General features: G+C 40.1%; 1 protein-coding gene across 7 annotated transcripts in view; it reads left to right on the top strand.

The window, feature by feature from the left end:
- The window catches only part of ATXN7 (ataxin 7), a 101,548-nt gene that overhangs the window by 72,103 nt on the left and 11,337 nt on the right, over positions 1–18,108 (top strand). For 4 of the 7 annotated variants that reach the window (XM_077822481.1, XM_077822482.1, XM_077822484.1 and 1 more), the window contains 4 exons: positions 11,704–11,949; positions 13,342–13,604; positions 14,308–14,390; positions 17,707–17,972. In XM_077822481.1, coding sequence (XP_077678607.1) covers positions 11,704–11,949; positions 13,342–13,604; positions 14,308–14,390; positions 17,707–17,972 — 858 coding nt within the window. Of the gene's footprint in view, positions 1–11,699; positions 11,950–13,341; positions 13,605–14,307; positions 14,391–17,706; positions 17,973–18,108 lie in introns of all 7 variants that reach the window. The other 3 variants (XM_077822483.1, XM_077822488.1, XM_077822487.1) reach the window with 1 other exon arrangement.

Below are 18,108 nucleotides of genomic sequence, written 5' to 3' on the forward strand. Positions count from 1 at the left end.
TACAGCAGCGTGAGAGAGATTGTGGCTGTCTCACTGACATGCACCCAGCAGAATCTTCCAGAAAGTTGCTTTAACATCACAGGCAGGAGCAAATCTGTAAATGCAAAGAATTGTGAATCCTCATTCCTGTGGGATGAGGTGGGTGAGGCCTTTGTAGTTGTTATGATGTACAGTATTATGCAAATTTGAAGATTTAAATAAAAAAAAAATAAGCCCCTGTCTTTTTCTACAAGGAAGATATAAACATTTCAATAAAAATGGATAGAAAACTGACTCCAGCCGAACAAGAGCATTACCTATGTGAACTCACTCCTCTGCCACTCCACTCATCTTAAGGTGTAGTTTTAAATCATGTTAGCTCACACATTTTGAAGTTCTAATGTGGACAGGGCAAGCTGTATTTTAACATGTGTTATCTGTGGAGGTGAACCCTAAGGTTTTAAAACGTGCTAACTAACAAAAGACACACCTTTTATTGTACGCTAGGCATACTCTTAATGAAGTGTCACCATCAGATCCTAATCAGAGTTTTAAATGATGGCATTGTGAATCACAGGCAAAGCAGAGTACACACTGTGTTGTAAGCATACTTATTTATTTATTTTTTTTAAATCAGGAAATGCAGGGATTAAGATTTCAGAAGCAATGTTAACTTTGCACCTAAGGAGTATTTTCTATCACTGTTTTCCTAGTGAAATAGTTTATGCATATTACTTATTTATAGTACCTAGGGACCCAGAGCCAGGATCCGGGGCCCCATTATGCTAGAAGTATACAAACGTAAAATGCCATAATACCTACAGCAGTGGTTCTCAACCTTTCCAGACTACTGTACCCCTTTCAGGAGTCTGATTTGTCTTGTGTACCCTGAGTTTCAACTAACTTAACTACTTGTTTACAAAATCAGACATAAAAATACAACAGTGTCACAGCACGGTATTACTGAAAAATTGCTGACTTTCTCATATTTACCATACAGTTATAAAATAAATCAATTGGAATATAAATATTGTGCCTGCATTTCAGTGTGTAGTACATAAAGCAGTATAAACAAGTCATTGTATGAAATTTTAGTTTGTAATGACTTGGCTAGTGCTTTTTAGGTAGCCTGTTGTAAAACTAGGCAAATATCTAGGTGAGTTGATGTACCCCCGGAAGACCTCTGCGTATCCCCAGGGGTACACGTACCTGTGGTTGAGAACCATTGACCTGCAGGATGTGCCATGCAGTTGAGTTGCATTTCTTGATACACTGCAATTAGGGTGACCAGATGAAACGGACGAAATATCTAGACAAAGGGGGAAGCAAAAAAACAAAAACAAAAAAAGGCGGCGGGAGCTGCCAGAGCTGCAGTATCAGGACAGTTGGCATCCCGACCATGCATCGGTTGGGACGCGGGACAAAGACCAAAAAACCCGGACAAGTCCCTCTGGTCACCCTAACTGCAATGTTACTGTGTTATTACTAGCTTAACTAACCCACCTCAAAACGGTGGTTTTGTAGTGTAACTCTTGTGTGAAGGATGTGACATAACTATATTGTTATTTGTTATGTACCCTTTGATATTTTGCTCAACAGCAGTTATTACATTAATATCCTCTGCTGGTCACTTGCATTATCATTGTTACAAAAATGTAACAAGAATTCTCAGTAAAAGTTTCTAGTGAACATGTATTACAGCCAGACTGGATTGATAGATTGGAACATCACTTAATGAGCCTTAGTACTCTATCACATCAATAACCTGTGCTCTCTGAAGGATTTGTCCTTGTAAATCTCTTGTGTTGGAAAATATCAGTTGTTTAAACACAGTCTGTTCAATAAATAACATATTTTTAAACACCACACAATAGAAAATGAACTGACCCAATCCTGGTTTATCAGGCAAACAAAACTGATCTGATGATTAAAGGAACATCAATTGAAGATTAAGGCAGAATCCTTGTATCCAGGCCCCATGATTCGAACATGATAATGAAGCAGCAGTGAGTGAGTGCGCAGCAGACCAATGTATCTCATAGGTGATTGCTCTCAGCGAGCCACGTGCTGCTAGAAGAGTAACCCTGTGTACTGTGTCTATGGGTGTTTGTTTTGAGGTTTTTAAATACTATTTTAATCAGTGTCCTTTTTGTAACTGGATCAGCTTTATGCACCTCTCTGGCAATGGAAGGAAGGAAACCAATAAAATACAGTACTGTTTTTATGTTCTGTTTGACAAACACATGAAATGCAAATATAAAATTAAGTCTGTATCTTCAGTGGTCTGTTGTACCTAGTTATTTCTGTAGATATAGTACTGCCTGATGGATGGAATTCCACAGTGATCTAAATACTTTGCAGAAAGAAGCATCAGTTTCAACTTTAAATTTCCTTGTTCATATGGATTTGTATGAAAACTAGTTATTTCAGTGTTTTGTCTGAAGAATACTGTATGGGGCAGTCTGAACACTTTAACAATAAACCAACACAATTGAAGAGTAGCAAAATATGAAAATCATACATTTTGGGACTTCTGCTTAGTGGAAGATGTGAAATGTTCTTGTTAGCACTTTTATCATCTTTGTTTTGTAGGAGAAATTAGAAGTGTGAGACAGTAAACAAATTTAAAATGAATTTTAAACAAAACCATTCTTGACTCTTTGTAGCAAAAACATATGTATGTCTAAGTACTTCCACTGTCTGAACTAAATTCTTACATGTAAGTAAGTGAAACAGCTGTAGCCTTGTGAATGAAAATTAAGGTTGCAGCATTTTTCATAGAAGTAGATTTCTGTGTGTTCAGCTGAATGGGGTTGCTTCATTTTTCATGTGTTCTATTCGCACTGGCACAGGTCAGTTTGATTCATTGCCCAATACTTGCATAAGGAGTCCAGTACAAAAACTTGAGCTTACAAAACTTTTGATGTATTCGTTTTATATTCTGTTGTCCATACCTATTAATTGACATACAGGAATAATGAAAACCACAAAAGTGTCTGAAAGATTTGGTTATTAAATTAAGTATAATATTGAACAGGACATTTGGGAAAACTAGAAAGGCTGCTGCTCTGATACCTGCCGTGTTAAACATACGGCAATGAGAGTGGTGATTTATATAAAACAATCTCTTCAACTTTATACAAGAGAGACCTTCTGATGTGGTGTAAGTCTTAAGGGGAAGTAAGGTTAAAAATCACACTTTTTTATCTGAAAACTGTTTACCCACTAGTGATACAACAGCCTAGTACTAACGGAAAGAGGTAATCAGCTGCTTCCCCCCGCCTCCAGTTTACTCTATGCATTTGACAGCACTTTGTGTGTAGTTAGTTTAAAGGTTTTCCCTGTGTAGTCAGTTGGTTCCCTTTTTCTACATGTGAGGCTTTCACACAGCAAAAGGGAAAAAAACTGAAATGGTTTTACAACACTCCAAACGTTGGCAGTAGGACTACGGGGCAAGTGAAGTGCTAGAAACCGCTTAACTTTTTAAAAAATTTGAATGGATTTCAAGCGGATATTTTCTTTTCTATTGCAGTATTCTGTATTGCTTAGGCAGTAATCATTTCACATGTCTTGCTCTATCATGAGTCCTTGGTACTCAGCAACATATCTTTCAGTATGGTTATTGTAGTAATAGAAATTGAAAAAATGCATGCCCTTTTCCAGGGGATTTCTAACTCTGGATCTATGTAATTTTTTAGTCACTGTATGAAGAATGAGCCACATGCAAATTATTGGTAAAGATGTTTGGGTTTTTTAGGGGGTTCATTAAAAATGTGCTCTAATATTTATTTGAAGCTCCTGCAAAGTTTTGAGCACCCTCAACTTCCATGGGCTTTGATGGGGAGATGAGAGTGCTCAGCACCTCATAGGATTGAGCTCTTGGAGAGTCAAAAAAATATGGAGTGGTTTCGTTTTTACTTTTCTGTGTGACAGCAGGTTTGTTGTGTCCCTAGCGCATGTCTGACGGGGGTACCAGAATACTTCTAAGTTGTTTGTCCACAATCTAGATTACACCTTTTTGATTTTTTTTAAAACAGACTTTCAATACTGGAATTAAGTTATTAGCTTGAAAAATCATTGCTGTACCATTTGAAATGTCCTTTTGAGGTGTCACATAAAAGACACATCAGATACTATTAAAGTATAGTTTTTTGATTTAGGGAGAATGGTGGTGTGAAGGGGAGGAAACAAGGATGTTATAGAAACTGTAAAACACCTGGACATAATTATTTTAAAATATTTTTAGACTGAGTCAGAGATAATGATAAATGGGAACTGTAATATATTGGCAGATGATTAAGCAGTGTTAAGCAATGTAATATGTTCAGCATAGTATGCCAAATCTTCTTGAGTGTTCAGTAAGTTTGTATGGTAATCATTCCATTAAAGGACATTATCAAACTGATACTAAATACGTCTCACCATAGCCGTACTTTAAAATGAATGTCGAGTTTGGAGAAGAGTATTAAATTTTCTCACACAAGGAAAAGCTGCTGTATTCCTTAAACTAGTTTTTACATGACACAGTTTAAACAAATCTTACTTGAAAATGTGAATGTAACACCAAGATGGAGACATAATATCATTAAATGTGCTGGCAGAATAATGTGATTGAACTGTGCAGCTGTTGGTTCCCATTCATATCGTCCCAAACTACCGGTAGTAATAGTATCCCCACCTCTGGTAAATCATTCAGCAGCAAACAGGGACAAGCAGATTACCCAAAATTAGAGATCAAAGGCTTGGAAATAGCTGAGGGGAAAAGGCCTCATTTTATTTTATTGATAATGTACCACCATAAAAGTAATTATCTGTTATAAAAAGACTGAGTCCACATTTCCTAGTATTCCAGCATTACACTATTAGTTACTTTTACTGTTTTAATATTTTATAACCTATTTCATGGACACTGTACAGTGTAAGAGGTTCTCATTTAATGTTTGTTGGGCATTTTCCTGACTCATGTACCCAAAGCAGAACAGATACAGCATCTGCAACTGAAGGAGAAGAAAGCCTAAAACAAGCTTGGTTTGTTTGTTTTTTTTTAATTTTGTGAATATATATTGATATACCAAAACTGTTCAAGTAAGGCTCTTTGAGATGGAGATCAAAACAAAATACTATATGTAATCTCCACGGTCTGTAATTTTTCCACAACCCCTCAATACAATACATTCAGTGTTGCTAAATTAGGTAAACACTTTGTACATACAAACTTTTACAGTTATTCTTTTGAAAATGTTTTTTGTTCTGTTCTGCATTATTTCTCACACATCTTTTAATGTATTACAATACTTGGAAAAAATAAATCTTCCTGACTAACATGCTGGTGCTCAGGTTTTTAATTCAAACGTGACTTAAAATTCAAAACCTATTTTATAAATTCACTGACCCCTTTTGCACCTCACTTCTGCCCGCAAATGCCCCACATTCCAGTGATGGTTGTGCATCTGTGACAAGCTGCATCTGTCTCATGATTGTCAGTACCAGGCTCAGTATTGGCCAAAGAAATTAGAGACGACCTTGCCAAGGCAGGATTGTGTTCCCCTACTGTATATTTTCTGGAGTTTAGTCTAGTTATAAAGTAGAGCTTGTACCACTTCCCTTGGGAGATAGTTTCCCAGCCTAACAGATCTTTAATCTCCAGATCTTTTCCTGATATTTAACCTACATTCGCCTTTAATTTCATCTCATTAATTCTACTTGTGTCCTTAATTCCTTTCCAGCATTGGTGTTAGTTTGTAGACTGCTGTCAAGTCTCTTCCCATCTCCTAGTTATAGTTTAACCAAGTAATGTATATTTGATTCTTCTAATCGTTCCTCGTAAGTAGAGCATTTTGACTGTGTTAATGCTCCTTTTTGGCTCATTTGAGAAAATGAGTTTGCTGTCAAGAGTATAAACAGAAATAGCTAATTTTAAGAATATATTGGAGAATATTAAAAACAAATTTTGAATTAATAAATGAGTATTCTCACTGGAAGCTTGATTCTAAATTACACTCTTCCAGTTTCAGGACATAAGTGTGTGCTAAGTCTAACTAAAACCCTAAAAGAGCTAAAATGAGTACTGAATATTTTTGGTGAACTGCATGGATGCAATCTACAGATTGGAAATAATTAGCCAAAATTATTTGGTGAATAGTATTGAAAAGATTTAAGAAATTCATAAGCTGTTTCGGTATTGTATGTGAACAGGGAAAAAACCAAAAGTAAAACGTGCAATAAACATGCTTGGTCCTTCATCATTTTTTGTTTGTGTTATCTGAACTCATTCCTTTTTTCAACAGTATTGCCATCCCTAAGTGTTCAAAACCTGAGATTGGCTTAATGATCATTATTAAAATATGCAGTTCTTTTTATTTGTTTTCGATGTTTAATCCTTTTAGAATTAAAGTTTTCAAGCTCTGCTCAAGGATTTTGAGGACTGGGGGGGAAAGTTTCTCATGACTACAGATGCTAAGTCTTTAAGAATATCACCAGTCTCAAGAAAATCGTGAGAGTTGGCAGCATTAGGTCACTTTCTTCCTGATGCTGAGCAACCCCAAAGCAAATACAGTATTCCAGATATAACTACACCAAAGCTTTATATCTCGCTTATATCTTTATATATAGGGTTTATACTGCCACCCGTCATTATAGTACTGTATCTGAGCACCTTCCATGTAAAATCAATAGCAAAGTCTGTAGTGGACTTCCTAGAGTCTCTGTCCCTTTTCCCTTTTAGGGTGAAAATTCCGAGGTAAGGTTTGTGGTTTTGATTTGCTAGATTTTATTAATTTCCTTTTTATTTGATTGTAGGTTGATTTTTTTCATATTTTGTTTGTACATTCACTGGTTGGTTTGGGGTTCCTTGGGTCGAAGGGGATGTGAGCATTGTAGGTGTTGTTCTTACTAGTGGTGTCATTCTTATAGAATCATAGAATATCAGGGTTGGAAGGGACCTCAGGAGATCATCTAGTCCAACCCCCTGCTCAAAGCAGGACCAATCCCCCAATTTTTGCCCCAGTTCCCTAAGTGGCCCCCTCAAGGATTGAACTCACAACCCTGGGTTTAGCAGGCCAATGCTCAAACCACTGAGCTATCCCTCCCATAGAGTGGGACTGTTATCTCTCATTCCCATAATGTTGGTGTGTTGGCATATCATCTTGGTCATGCTCTGTTGAAAAAGATGTTGCAAAAATAGAGGGAGTTCAGAGGTGTGAGTGTACCCACTAGCTCCCATTAAAGTCAACACGAACTACTAAATGCTTAGGACTTTTGAAAATCAGTCTACTTATTTAGGTACCTAAATTTGGGGTTTGGCCCCTAACTGTAAATGTATTAATTTTTGCCAAAAAGTCCTATTCATTTTGCCTTTTGCCAAGTCTTTCAGCATACAACCTACGTTAAACACAAGCAACAGGTAGTATTATCAGCTCACAAAAACTCCTTGCAACAAACAGCACAAGTAGGCTGCCTCTGTTATGTCTCAACCTACCATCAGAAAAACTTCTCAAATGACGACCCATAATTACATAAAAGCTTGATCCATGTAGTCCACAGTGACACTGCTATCAGGTGGATCCTACTACCCCACCAATAACTTCACTGCTTGCTATTGCTGCTATTCACAGAGTTCTGAACAGTGAAAGTGACCAGAATCTTGTTAATTTCACACACCCCTCCTCCCCCCCACTTAAACTTGCAGACTCAGGAAGACATTGAAATTGTTTAACTACATTTGGATGGTTTTCTTTGCGGTCATAAAGGCCAGAAACTTAATTTTTTTTAAAAAAAAAATGAAAGATTATAATCTACAGAAACTGATATATTAGCATCCCTTTCCCTCAATCATTGTTGGTGAGTACATTTTTCAAAACCTGTTCCTACTGTAATTATGAGTACTTTATATACACGACTCTATTGTCATAGCATCTGCACCAGATTTCTCTGTGATATGCAGGATAAAGATTGCATTGCTATCCTAAATTTCTAAAATAAGCATTTCTATTGGTACTTGAAACATATCTTAGAAAACCTCCATTTTATGTTAAACTCTCTAGTTGTCCTTCTCCCTAACTACTGTCCATACTTTGGGGGAAAAAAATTGCCAATCTTTATGCTTGAACAATTCTATTATTGTTATTTTATCATGATTATCATCTCAGGGCCTAGGAGCGCAGTCCTATACCTAGCCCCATGGTACAAATATAAAACAAAGAAACAATCCCTGCCCCAGAGAGTTTACAGGGAAGTGTAAGACAAGAGACGATGGATATAGACCGGTGGGGCTGTAAAGTAGGACAATATTGGTCAGCATGGTAGGCTGTGGCCTCCAAACTGCAGCAGCCTAACTGTTGTCAGGTTTTTTTGTAGGCATCAAGGCAAAGAAGAGTTCTAATTCTGGTGATTAGGCCCTTGGCTCTGTACAGGAGGCTAGATCCTCACCTGTTGGATCTGGTTGGGGATTTGTTCAACCGTGTGTATACCATTAGCATAGCTCATTTTAATGGACAGTGGTAAAATGTTGGTGGTTGGCCTACTCTAGTGCTCACCATTTGCAGCAGCTGGAAAGCTCCGTTGGTGCTAGACCAATGCTGTGGAAATTCCCTAAAATTCCAAGTGTGCAGGCAGTCTAGAGCTTGAAGTTATTGTGGCTATTGGGAATATCACAATGCCATTGAGTTAGTGAAGAACCTGCATATTAGTATAAATATCTAGTCTGCAAAATCAAGATATCCCCATGAAGGGACAAAAGTTTTCAGGGTCTGCACAAAAGAAAACACGCTGATTCAGGTCACGGTTTTAAAAATATTGATCGCAACATGGGTTTGTGCCGTATGGTTTGTAACCCTGATGTTTGAGTAACAGTCTCAGCCCCCTAGGTCGGTTCTTTAATTATCACCAGTTAAAAGGGTTTTTCTTTTTGTATTATTTTACTTGCACGAAGACTGGCTTTCCTTCTATGATACCAATACAAACAACACTATAGTCTGGCCATCTTTTAGTCCAACCTTAATCCAGGGCTAATTGAACAGCCCTCACTAGAAAAAGACAGTATTCATATCCTTTGGATTAATTGATAACATTGGTATTTTACACAGTTTAACACTAATGATGATTTGCAAGATGATAACCTCCGTTTTTATCCTAATCCTTTTTTCTTTTCCGAACACACTTAAATGAAGTAACACCCTTCTCTTATTTTAAATAAATTAAATTAAGTTAAAAATAGATCACATTGGTGACCTATGACATTATCAAAACCTATTTTTAACTGTGACAGGTATTTGGACTTTGAATTTGCTAAATATACAGTAGTTTGGGGGGATATTGACTAATTTATCTCAGTAATTCACACAGCGATCCTGTCATGGTTTATGTATGGAGCCTAGCTGCATCATAAAACTTCACTGAACTAATAGCCTTCAAATAGTAACTTATCAAAGCTACCCAGGGATTCTTGCCATTACTATAAAAAGACATTTGGCAATAAACGGTTTGTCATATTAGAAGCGCATCCATTTACTAGGATATAAGATGCTAATATGCTTTGCTTGAAACTCTCTTGTACAATGTCTAGTTTTGTAAATATGTTAAGTGGTTAATATTGGACATCATAGAAGATTTCTTGTATCATTTTAAATCGGGTATTTTAAAGAAAAAGTGGTGATAGTTACTGCAATTATTTTATATTTCTGTGGAAAATGTTATCTGAGGATCTCAGAGCTCTTTACAAACAATATCCTTGTAAGGTGCTGGCAATAATTATACCCATTTCACAGAGAGATAAGCAGAGGTACAGAGCATAAGGGACTTGTTGAGAGTCACTCAGTGAGTCAGTTACAGACCCCATTTCGTGACTCTAGTTTCCTGATCTAATCTGTTCATCTCCTCAGTTATAAATACCTTAGTTCAGCATCCAGGAACATGTTTAAAATTCTTGCTCCCAAATGCTTGGGGATCGAGTTTGCTGGCCTCAGTCTGGTGCTCCCCCCACCTTTCTTGCCCTAGTGGGGAGAGGTTGACTTGCTTCTCCATGGTTACTTCTCCCTGACGCTCTTGCTGAGTTGGGGGTGGCAATGCTGTTGCTGGCTAGATTGGCACAGGGTTGGTGACCTACTGTGGATGGCTTCAACCTGTAACTGGGGTCCTGATTGGGCACAGAGTGACATATTTAGGGATGGGAAGGAATTTTTTTCCTGGATTGAATTAGCAGAATCTCAGCAAAGTATTGCACGGGCCATCATGCAGGATGTATGGAGTGGGGGACATGATCATTACGTGTACCCAACAGGTGACAGAGTTCATTGCAATTTTGTCACAACTTGATGGGCAAGCTTCCTGCCAGTTTAATTAGGTTTTGTCATAGCCCTGTGGCCATTTCTGAGATTGGAATAGCCAAAGGGTTGGCCTTAAGCAATGTTAACAGTATCGGCTGAGAAGAAACATGATTACTAACAACAAGCAAGTGCCTTTTCGTGCTCCACATATGCACCCTAGTCCTGTGGTCTGGTATGCTGCACTTGGCCAGTTGGTGGAGACCCAGACATGCCTGTAGGATAGCTGCCTATATGTGTTATCTAGGAACCACAGGGAGTTTGGGTTGCGCAGATATTAGGTGAGTGAATGGCTTGTTGCCATGTTTGTATGCAGGTGGAACTGGATATCCCATGTAGTTGTGAGATGTGTAGGCAGTGGAACTCAGCAATTAACTGTAATCACATATACATATTTAAAATCTACAGGCTATAACTTTGAAATGAAATATATCTAAACATTTGTTTATGTTAATGGCATGGCTATCCTTTTATTAAATGTAACTCCATAAACTCAGTCATTTCTTTTCTGAAATGTACATTATGGGAACCTGCCTGCTCTCAGTTCAGCAATTCAGGTGTCTTTTTCACGGTTAAAAAACAAAGAACGCACCTGGATAACTATTTTTCCTATGGATGCGTTGAGTCACTGAGGTCTGATACTGTAAGATAGATTTCTGCCGTAACTGGTCTGGTCAGATTATGAAAGGGGAGGAGAATTGCTCCCAGGAAAATTACAGTATAAATCTAGAAGTGTCTTAATGGTGTTCCAGATGTAAGAGGTGGGGGGTTTTTTTGTTTTTTTGGGGGTTTTTTTTGGGTTTTTTTTTTTTTTTGGCTTTCTAAATTGCTTTATTGCTGGGAACTAATTTAATAGACCAGAGAGTGAGTGTGGTGGGGTCCCTGGGGTGCAAACTGTACTGTGAGACCGCTTAGCCTGCAGTGGCAAAAGATTAGTGTGAAAGTTCTTTCACCCTATTACTGTTTTGACCGTTAGGAGGCATTAGAACACAACATTTGATAATTCTTGATGAAATGTGAGAGTTAAGCTTGGCTGGCCTAGTGATAGCTCTGTGCTTTCCTATGTTGGAGACCTGGATCTGATTCCGAGTCTTGTGCTCCGTGGATTGAGAGGCACATGGAAGTATTTTTTAAAAGGCAGCTTGTTCAGCTAAGCATTGTTGGTGGAGGAGTGAACTTCACCAACTTAAAAGTCATTCCAGTGACTGATTAGGGAGCAGCATTGAAGGGAGTCTCAGTACTCCATGGTTGTGATGTGTGGAACCCTATAGGGCTTGTGTGGGGTAGGGCACCCCCGGACCGGTAAAGGAACAATTTTAATGGAGCAGATGATGAAGTACGGTACTTTGGAATTGTTTCTATGTTTACTCTGAAATTTACAAACACTCGTTTTCCTTTCAGAAAGAAGACACAGCTCCTCCAGCAAGCCACCTTTGACCCCTCCCTCCTCTTCAGTATTTTCCCTCTTTTCATCTTTGTCTTCAAAGAGCAAAGGTAGCAGTGGAAGTGGGAGCAATCGCTCATCCAGTGGAGGCACTAGTGCGTCATCATCCAATTCCAAGTTGTTGAAATCACCCAAAGACAAGCTGCAGATCAGTGGAAACAATAGGTTAATGCATCCGGTACATAGCAAAGTTCCCCACGATAAAATGTGAGTATATTCTTTTGAGAATCAATTGAAATGTTTTCAGTTGCACAGAAGCTGGTGCAAAGATTTGTAACAGTTTTAAGTATTTTGTGTGTTTGGTCATGAAAGATGAAATGCAGTGATCTGTTGGGAAGGCTCTAAAGGAGATCTGTGTAGAGCAGTGATCAGCAACTGGTCGATCACAATTGACTGGTCGATCTTAGAGGATCTCCCAGTCGATCGCGATCTCCAGTGGGGGAGCAGGGCTGCCACTAAGGCAGGCTCCCTGCCTGCCCTGACCCCACGCCACTCCTGGAAGTGGCCAGTGCAGCCCCAGGGGTGGGGTGTCTCCTGCTGCCCTGCCTGCAAGCACCACTCCCGCTGCTCCCATTGGCCGGGAACAGGGAGCTGTAGACAGTGGGAGCTTCAGGGTGGTGCTTGCAGAGAGGGGCAGCGCACAGAGCCTTCTGCACCCCAGCCCCTTCCCCAGGCTCAGCCCAGAGCCTCCTCCCACACTGCAAATCCCTTGGCCCCAGCCCAGATCCCGCACCCCCTCCCAAACCCCTACCCAGCCAGCTGAAAGTGAGTCAGGGTGGGGGAGAGCGAGTGACGGGGGGGGGGGTGGAGTGAGTGGGGCGGGGCCTTGGGAAAGGGGCAGGGTAGATCCTGGGTTGCCCATAAATTCAAAAAGTGATCTTGGGCATAAAAAGGTTGGAGACCACTGATCTACAGCATAGGCAAACCAACAGTATTGCTCCAGGAGAAATCCTATGTAGGTGCAGCTTGAATCTTTCTCAGTGAAGACCATTCCAAAGTAGGTCCAGATCCTATAATCTGATGTGCGTGGTCTGATCCAGACTTGTGTGGTACTTCACACACGGTCATAAGGGTTGACCTGCACACATCTGATTGCTGTACTCGCACCATAATTTGCTGTCCCCAGAACAGGGCATCTTGCACTGGGTCTTCTGCCAAAATTGGGCCATCCCAGCTGTTTGTGCAATACACTATAACTGTGTAATGTACATTTGTCTGTGTTGCTAAACCACACATCCTCAGTTCCTTGCTGATGCTGTAGCAATGTTTCTGAGGAGATAGTGTAAAGAGAGCAGGAAAGGATTGATTTTCATCTTATTGTGGACATCAGAAAGTAGCAAAAAATATATATAAAATAAAGGTTTCGGAGTAACAGCCGTGTTAGTCTGTATTCGCAAAAAGAAAAGGAGGACTTGTGGCACCTTAGCGACTAACCAATTTAAAATGGGAATTATTATTACCTATGTTTTTGTTGTGAATAGAACAATTCAGAATATTTTCGAGTAATGGAGCACTTATTCGGTAGCTTTGATAATCATGACCATGGGGTACTACAGTTATTTGCAAATGGTCTTTTCCTTTATTTCCCACTAACTACAGCATGACTCCATCTGTCAAAGTGGAAAAGATTCATCCAAAGATAGATGGTGCACTACTGAAAACTGCTGTTGGTCCAACTTGTTCTACTACTGTGAGTTCCTCAATAAAGACTGGCCTTAATTGTCCCTCAATACCAAAGCCACCTTTGCCTTCCCCTGGACAGATACTGAATGGTAAAGGTCTTCTCTCTGTGCCTCCATTTTTGGAAAAGAAACCAGAAGATAGTACAAATAATAGGAAATTCTTACATAAAAGATTGTCAGGTAATTTTAAAAATATTGTTTGCTATATTAATAGTAGTTGTAGTGTATGAAGATATAAATATAATCAAAAACATTCTTTTAAACAGGTAGTCGATGGATTTTAATTACAGTGCAGAAAGTTGACTTCCGGTATTATACCTGCCGTGGAGTGCCTCAATGTTGGGGGGTTTACAGTTACATTTTCTTATTCCTGTAAATGTCTTTCTGTTGCTGTGTGAAAGACCCACCCATACAGAGGAAACTGAATGGCTTACACAAAGTAAACTGAAACACAGGAAAATGGTTTTCTCTAATCTTTCAGTTACAGTAATTTTGGGTGTTACTTATGTTAAATTAAAAAATTCAGACATCACTATTCAAACTGATATAGTGCCCTTTTAAGTCGGTTGTTATTTTTACATGAATACATGTTCCTTTGCTGTGAAGAATTTGATTCTGCTGTGAGACTTGACACAGTCATAAGTGTCTGTCTGCATAGATCCTGCTGCAGGATTTGGGCCTAAAGTTCAACCAGTCAGAAACTAGAAAAAAAGGAAATGTTTTTAAAATTCAGCAGTTTCTAATATTTAGTATTAAACGCATGTGTCTTGAGAACAGGTTCAGTTATATATTTTATGATTAAAATTCTGACCAATATTTTCAAAAAATGTTTTTTTAATCTCTCTGATTTTACAATAATGGTATATTTGTGTGCATTTGCTAGAGAGAGAGTTTGATCCTGATATATACTGTGGCGTCATTGATGTGGAAACCAAGAAACCCTGTACTAGGTCTTTGACATGCAAGGTAGGACACATTCCTCCTAATAAATGTATGAAGTAAAGTTTGAATTTTCTGCGCATCATGACAGAAAACTGAACATCGTTCAGCTCACTGCTAAACTTCAGTGATATCCACTGAAAATGGTATCCTCTGATAAAACTGTGATGGAGACTGGTAAAAATCTTAGTTCTGGTGGGGGAAAAAATATTTTTCCTAAGTTTTAATTACATGATGCTAATATATAAAAATTGTTGTTAAAAAAGTCTGAGGATGTGTACAATTAATAATGTCACTGTTAACATATATAAGTAGGGTCTGATGACTTTTCCACTATAAACCAGACCAGGTTTAAAAAAAGTCTTGAATATGTCATGTTTCATTTGGGATCAGACAGAAGGTTTCATGCGGGGAGGGATATTTATTTATTTTAAGTTTTTTCAATTTGCCAAGTAATTCAAAATATTTGTTTAGGGCCAACCTTTAAATTCAACTATTCACACAGTTCTACTGTAAATACATATTATAGGACTGCCTTTTTAAAAAAATGGTTGACACCGGAAACTTACCTCTTGTCAGGGGTGAAAGTAAGTTAGAGGATTTACCGTTATGCTGGAGTCCTGAGCAGGGGGCATGGCCTCAACCGGAAGAGGCAGGGTCTTGAATCCCTGGGCCCTTTAAATCTTGATTTAAAGGGCCCGGGGCTCCAGCTGCAGTAGTGGTGGCTGGGAGCCTGGGGACCTTTAAATCACCCCCGAGCTACCAGCTGCAGAGGGGGCTGGGAGCCCCGGGGCTCGGGGGCAATTTAAAGGGCCCAGGGCTCCAGCTGCTGCTACCGCAGTGGAGCCCCGGACCCTTTAAATCGCTGAGGAGCCCTGGGGGCTCCCGGCTGCCACCGCTACCCCGGGGCTCTGAGCTCTGGCAGAGGTTTAAAGGGCCTGGGGCTCCGCTGTGGTAGCAGCTGCCTGAGCCCTTTAAATCCCTGCCGGAGCCCTGCTGCCCGAGTCCTGGGGTCGCAGTGGCCAGTCTCTGTCGGGGATTTAAAGGGCCCCAGGGCTCCAGCCGCCGCTACCGCCCCAGCCCTTTAAATCCACTCTGGAGCCCCACCCCTGCTACCCCAGGGCTTCGGCAGCAGGGCTCTGGCAGCAGGGCTCTGGCGGGGATTTAAAGGGCCAGGGCGGTAGTGGTGGCTGGAGCTCCGGGGCCCTTTAAATCGCTGCCAGAGCCCTGCCGTTGCTACCCCAGGGCTCGGGCAGCAGAGTTCAGGCGGGGATTTAAAGGGCGTGGGGCTCCGGCAGCCGCTACAGCCCCGGCCCTTTAAGTCCCCTGCAGAGCCCCGCCGCCGCTACCCCAGGGCTTCGCAGCAGGGCTTAGGTGGAGATTTAAAGGGCCGGGGCGGTAGCGGCGGCTGGAGCTCCGGGGCCCTTTAAATCCCCACCGCAGCCCTGCCGCCGCTACCCCGGGGTTTTAAATTGCCGTCTGGGAAAGTCAGTCCCGGTACGGCGCACCGGCTCTTACCGGAACGCCATACTGGGGCATACCGGCTTACTTTCACCTCTGCCTCTTGTAGAAGTATTCAGACCTCAATTTTACCCATCTTCAAATTGTTAGATGTTCTTATTGGGGAATAAAGAACAGGAGGACTTGTGGCACCTTAGAGACTAACCAATTTATTTGAGCATGAGCTTTCGTGCGCTACAGCTCACTTCATCGGATGCTGTAGCTCATGAAAGCTTATGCTCAAATAAATGGGTTAGTCTCTAAGGTGCCACTAGTACTCCTTTTCTTTTTGCGAATACTGACTAACACGGCTGCTACTCTGAAACCTGTTATTGGGGAATGTCTCTTTGGCTATAAAGATTAATTTTAAAAAATCCACCCATCACAAAGAAATTAAAAAATATAGTCACTGCTTTATGTGGGACCTAGACAAAGCAAAATGTTTCCCACAGGACAACTAAGTCTGTAGCAGATTTTAGAAGGTGGCTATATCAACCCGAACGCTGCTGCCTCTGTGGACTGTAGTTTGATATTGCTTCAACTCTTTTTCTGAGAAGTCCTTATCTAAAGAGTCTCTGTCTAGTAGGTCAAACGCTGTACACAAAACATCTTTTAAAAAGTTACAGTCTGGTGAACTCTGGCTCTAAACATCAGTTTGAACAAAAGTGATCACTTGTCCCTGAGAAGTTACAGAAAGTAAAGACAAGAATCATGTGTGATCTTGAAATATTTAGCTATGCTGCTGCACACCACCTGTGCTGCCAGCAGAGGGACCACCAGCTACCTAACAAACAAACCACCTCTGGAACAAGTGTAGACATAACCGATATTAACGACAAGGAAGAAAACTTGAAGGTAATGCCTCCTTGAAAACACAGGGGGCAAAGCTGTTGTTCTCCCAAAGGAAAAGTAAAAAGTGTCAAGCTTCTAAGAGAGGATTGTAAACAGTAGGGAAATAAACTAAAAGCTTTAAAGAAAATACAAGCATCCCATAGAAATTCCTTCCACTCTGCTTACCCCTAAAAAAATTGTTTTCATATCTTTTCAGAGCTTAATAGTAAGGTGGAAAATAGGCTTGTTTACTTCCACAATAAATAAAAATTATTGAGCCCCTCGAACTGTGTGAAAATAAGGCCTTGGGAATGAATTTAGCACACGTAAACAAGGGAAACAATCTTTTATCCTACTGCATGTAGATTTTGCGCTCCATGTATTTAAGTCCACTGGGTGTTCAGGATCTTTCAGGAGTGGGTCAACCCGATATAGTATCGCCTTAATCTCTGAATTTTGTTGCTTTTTTGGAGTTGTAATTGTTGATTCTGCTGTGTTTCTTTGTGGTTTTAATATCCATTACCATACAGTAGGTGTCCGGGAATACACTAGTTTGCAAAAGCAAATACATTTACAAGGTTATTAAGTTTAGTACCCTTTATTTAAAAGTTTGTTTTACATCTTATGCTCAACAGTCCCACAAATAAACATAAAAAATTGGTACGTTTCTCTTACGAGAAAATCATGTGCTGTGCTTCATGATTTGAAATAAATGGTCAGGAAGCATTCTTGTATTAGTAATGAATGTGAGACTTTGAAAAAGGCTTGAATATCAAACTCAAAGGTCTTATGAGACCTTTGACCGTTTTTACTTCTTAAAGAGCATTGACTTTAATTATTATTGGCTTATCAAATAGGAATATAAACACCCATTAGGCCATCTTTATGTTTCTTGTAAAAGCCATCCCTTGCTTTAGTTCCTCCCTTCTAGAATTGTTTTATATCTGTCTTGAGTGTTTAATTTCTGCAAATGAAATTGCCTTGGATTAACGTTTGATGCTTTGATTTGCAGACACATTCCTTAACCCAGCGGAGGGCTGTACAGGGTCGAAGAAAACGATTTGATTTGTTATTAGCTGAGCACAAAAGCAAAACCAGGGAAAAGGAATTGCTTCGACATTCGGATCATCATCAGCAGATGCCCCCACTCAGGGAACCACATCCCTCACCTTCTAAAACTTCCCAGGAGCTGCACCAAAATTCTCATGGACTTATTCCTACAGAATCAAAGCCTTTAGTACCTAATAAACCCAAACCTCACCCCCCCAGTCTTCCAAGGTAAGTGAAATCTGTTTATCCATCAAGTGTGAAGTCTGGGGAGCAACCTGATGGGTTGGTGGCAATGAGTGCTACCATGTGGGAAATGCAGATTCATTCGCAACTCAGGGGCTCTTGCTCTGTGCCTGGTGATTGC

Source organism: Eretmochelys imbricata, chromosome 7, assembly GCF_965152235.1.
Source record: "Eretmochelys imbricata isolate rEreImb1 chromosome 7, rEreImb1.hap1, whole genome shotgun sequence".
NCBI lineage: Eukaryota > Metazoa > Chordata > Testudines > Cheloniidae > Eretmochelys > Eretmochelys imbricata.